Here is a 3,934-nt window from a genome sequence, read left to right as displayed (position 1 = left end):
CACACACACACACACACACACACACACACACACACACACACACACACGACAACGCTGGCCCAGCCTAGCCCTCAGTAATTGGAGACACACACAAGGCCCCCACTCTGCTGTCACCCAGCTGCACCCTTTTCCACAGCAGGAGAACTTTAGGCCCAGGTTCCAGGGCCCCTCCTCTCCCGCCACCAGCCCCGTGCCCGCCCCACCTGCCCAGGCCAAGACTGGTGAGAAGCTGAGTGGGTGGCAGGGCAGCCAGACCACCCCACGTGTCTCTGTGCCTCAGGGCACCAGGAAGGCCAACCTCGGCCCCTGGCCTTGGCTGTGTGCCTCCAGTCGCATCTCCCTCAGCACCCAGGGCCAAACCAGGCCATGCTGACTTTCAGAAACTACTGACACATGAGGTGAATGAAGGAGAGATGGTTCTCCCACAGGACTTGGTGAGCAGAGAGATGGGAGTGGCCCCCATCAGGCCCTTGCAGATGTTCCTCAGGCAAAGGGCCTCTGCCCCCTAATCCCCACCCCACCCTGAAGAGCCAGCTGGGGACCATCCTGTGAGGGAAGGACCTGCTTCCATCAGGACCCCCGTGCACTCAGCCACACCCCTCCACTTCCCTCTGGCAACATGGCTTAAAGTCATAGGTCAGGACCAGGGACAGGGTGTGGCCGCCTCAGGCACTGGGCGGGACACAGAGCCTTTTACAGCCAGGATAAAGTCCTCCCTGATTTAAGCCCAAGCAGCTTGTACTGAAGCTGATACCCTGGTGTCCCAGCCTCACCCGAGAGCCACGTCCCCAGCGTCCCAGCCTTGACGCCCTCCGCCATCGCACAGGCATGCAGGGGGCCTGGGTACCTCTGCTGCTAGGCCTGCGGCTCTCCCTTGGCTTCAGCCCAGGTAGTGAGGCGCCTCCCAGCCGCCCCCCGACACAGGGGGCTCCCCGAGGCTACCTGAGTCCACTCTCCCCTTGGCCAGTTGAAGAGGAAAACCCAGCCTTTTGGAACCGCCAGGCAGCCCAGGCCCTGGATGTTGCTAAGAAGCTGCAGCCCATCCAGACGGCTGCTAAGAATCTCATTCTCTTCCTGGGGGATGGTGAGTGCGCTAGGCCTGTCCATCCCAGCGCCCCGCAGCCCTGGAGCCCTCGGCTGCCGGCAGACACAGCGTGGCCCTGGGGACTCAGGCCTGACACAAGGTGTACCTACAGGGATGGGGGTGCCCACGGTGACAGCCACTCGGATCCTAAAGGGGCAGATGAATGGCAAACTGGGAGCGGAGACGCCCCTGGCCATGGACCAGTTCCCGTACGTGGCTCTGTCCAAGGTAAGGGCTGAGTGGCCTCAGGGTGCTCTACACCAGAGGGGTGGGCGTGGGGCTAGGGAGCATGGCAGGAGGAAGGTCCCAGGAGGGCTGGGGCTGAGGTAGGGCCTGGGTACAGTGAGCATGGGCCCCAGGGCCTGGGTCAGGATCTGGGTGTACACCCGTGAGCAGAGCTGAAAGCATCTCTGCCCCCAGACATACAACGTGGACAGACAGGTGCCAGACAGCGCAGGCACGGCCACCGCCTACCTGTGCGGGGTCAAGGCCAACATGAAGACCATTGGTGTAAGTGCAGCTGCCCGGTACAACCAGTGCAGCACGGTACCTGGCAATGAGGTCACATCTGTGATGAGCCGGGCCAAGAAAGCAGGTAGGCTTGGGGCCAGCTTCGCCGGTAGGGACAGGCTCAGAGACCTCAGTGGCCCATCCTGACCTCTGCCACCCCCAGGGAAGTCAGTGGGAGTGGTGACCACTACGAGGGTGCAGCATGCGTCGCCAGCTGGCACCTATGCACACACGGTGAACCGTAACTGGTATTCGGACACGGACATGCCTGCCCAGGCGAAGAAGGAGGGCTGCCAGGACATCGCCATGCAGCTCGTCTACAACATGGACATAGATGTGAGACGTGAGGGGCAAGGGGCAAGGGGCGGGGCTGGGCAGGGGGGCGGGTCCCACACCCGCCACAATCCCAGGCCACCCACAGACCTGGCTGGGACGCTAGGGGCTGTCTGAGGAGGGAGCAAAGGGCCAGCCGGGCCCCGAACCCACTTACCCTAATCCCTGGCCCCAGGTGATCCTGGGTGGAGGCCGAAAGTACATGTTTCCTGAGGGGACCCCAGACCCTGAATACCCAGGCAACACCAGTGAGAACGGAATCCGGAAGGACCACAGGAACCTGGTGCAGGAGTGGCAGGCCAAGCAGCAGGTGATGGGGGCTCGTGGGTGCAGGGGGTACAGCAGGGCAGGGGCTGCAGGGTGTCGGGCTATGGGCTGAGGCCTGGTCCTGCCCCTCCCAGGGTACCCAGTACGTGTGGAACCGCACTGCGCTCATTCAGGCATCTAAGGACCCCAGTGTAACACACCTCATGGGTAATGACCCCACCCCACTGTCCTCCCCCGGGATGGCTGCCTTTGGTCCTCCTTGCACCCTAACTTGCCGGTCACTACTGGTCCCCTTTCCCACAGGCCTCTTTGAGCCAGCAGACATGAAGTATGAGTTCCAGCGAGACCACACCAAGGACCCATCCCTGCAGGAGATGACGGAAGTAGCCCTGCGTGTGCTGAGCAGGAATCCCCGTGGCTTCTACCTCTTCGTGGAGGGTGAGTGGCAGCCCCTTGATGAGCAGAGGAAGGAAGCGGGCAGTCAGGGCAGATTCGGCATCTCATACGTGACCTTCTTGCAGGAGGCCGCATTGACCACGGTCACCACGAAGGCATAGCTTACAGGGCGCTGACCGAGGCGGTCATGTTCGACAATGCCATTGCCAAGGCCAGCCAGCTCACTAGTGAAGCAGACACGCTGATCCTCGTCACCGCCGACCACTCCCATGTTTTCTCTTTCGGCGGCTACACACTGCGCGGAAGCTCCGTTTTCGGTAAGCCCAGGGAGCGGCGCGGGCGCTTTTCCGGAAGTTACATGGCAGACTTTGCTCTGAGCCAGTTTCCTCATCCGCCAAGTCGGGTAGTAAGAGCAACTGCCCTGCACGGCTCCGGCGAGGAGTGAGCCAGTGAACAGGCCGGAAGTGGCCGGGCTCAGCACACAGGAGGCGCATGGAAGTCACCGGACCCCCTCCTCCCTGCAGGGCTGGGTTTTGACAAGGCCACTGACGGCAAGTCCTACACCTCCATCCTCTATGGCAACGGCCCGGGGTACGTGCCTCCCGGAGCCTCAAGGCCCGACGTCAACGAGACCGAAAGCAGTGAGTGCAGAGGGGGCTGCGTTGGGGGCGGGACCCCGGCCGGGAACTCACGGGAGGGGTCCCGCCTCCCCGCATGCCCTGAACTCCCACCCTCTGGTCAGGCGACCCCGCGTACCGGCAGCAGGCGGCCGTGCCCCTGAGGAGCGAGACCCACGGCGGCGAGGACGTGGCGGTGTTCGCGCGCGGCCCGCAGGCGCACCTGGTGCACGGCGTGCAGGAGCAGACCTTCGTGGCGCACGTCATGGCCTTCGCTGCCTGCGTGGAGCCCTACACCACCTACTGCCACCTGCAGCCCCCCGGCGGCCCCGCCGACGCCGCGCACCAGGCCGCCTGCCCGCCCTTGCTGGCGCTGCTGGTCTCGGCGCTGCTGCCGGTGCTGCTGGCGACTGGCCCGCACTGACCCACACCCGCCCCGGGCCTCAGGGGCTCCTGTTCCCGCGCAAGATCCCCTAGCCCAGGCCACACCCGAGCTGCCACCTCGGAGTCCCCACCACGGCGTCCCATCCTGGCCACCGCCCCCGCGTCCCCCACCCGGCCCTCCGCCAGACCTTCACCTCCCAGCGATAAGGAGCCTCAGCGCCCCGCCCTTCACGGGCCCGGGCCACCCTGGAGGCTGAGCCCTGATTTTCCTGTGACACCTATAGTCCTCCTCCCTGCCCCCAAGCTCGGTGGCCTAAGATTCTGTGCTGTGCAGCTGGGACCC

General features: G+C 64.3%; 1 protein-coding gene across 1 annotated transcript; it reads left to right on the top strand.

Moving 5' to 3' along the window:
• The first annotated feature begins 710 nt into the window (after window positions 1-710).
• ALPI (alkaline phosphatase, intestinal) lies at window positions 711-3,695 on the top strand. The gene is made up of 11 exons (XM_027114410.1): window positions 711-889; window positions 968-1,084; window positions 1,197-1,312; window positions 1,505-1,679; window positions 1,758-1,930; window positions 2,103-2,237; window positions 2,329-2,401; window positions 2,498-2,632; window positions 2,716-2,907; window positions 3,115-3,231; window positions 3,333-3,695. Exons 1-11 carry the CDS (start codon window positions 829-831, stop codon window positions 3,629-3,631), a joined length of 1,593 nt encoding a protein of 530 aa, XP_026970211.1. The 5' UTR covers window positions 711-828; the 3' UTR covers window positions 3,632-3,695.
• Window positions 3,696-3,934: the final 239 nt, after the last annotated feature.

This window comes from Aethalodelphis obliquidens, unplaced genomic scaffold (genome assembly GCF_003676395.1).
Source record: "Aethalodelphis obliquidens isolate GAN/ISIS:26980383/991018 unplaced genomic scaffold, ASM367639v1 scaffold2, whole genome shotgun sequence".
Lineage (NCBI taxonomy): Eukaryota > Metazoa > Chordata > Mammalia > Artiodactyla > Delphinidae > Aethalodelphis > Aethalodelphis obliquidens.
The sequence above is the reverse complement of the archived record's forward strand: the minus strand, read 5'-3'. Positions and strand labels throughout refer to the sequence as shown.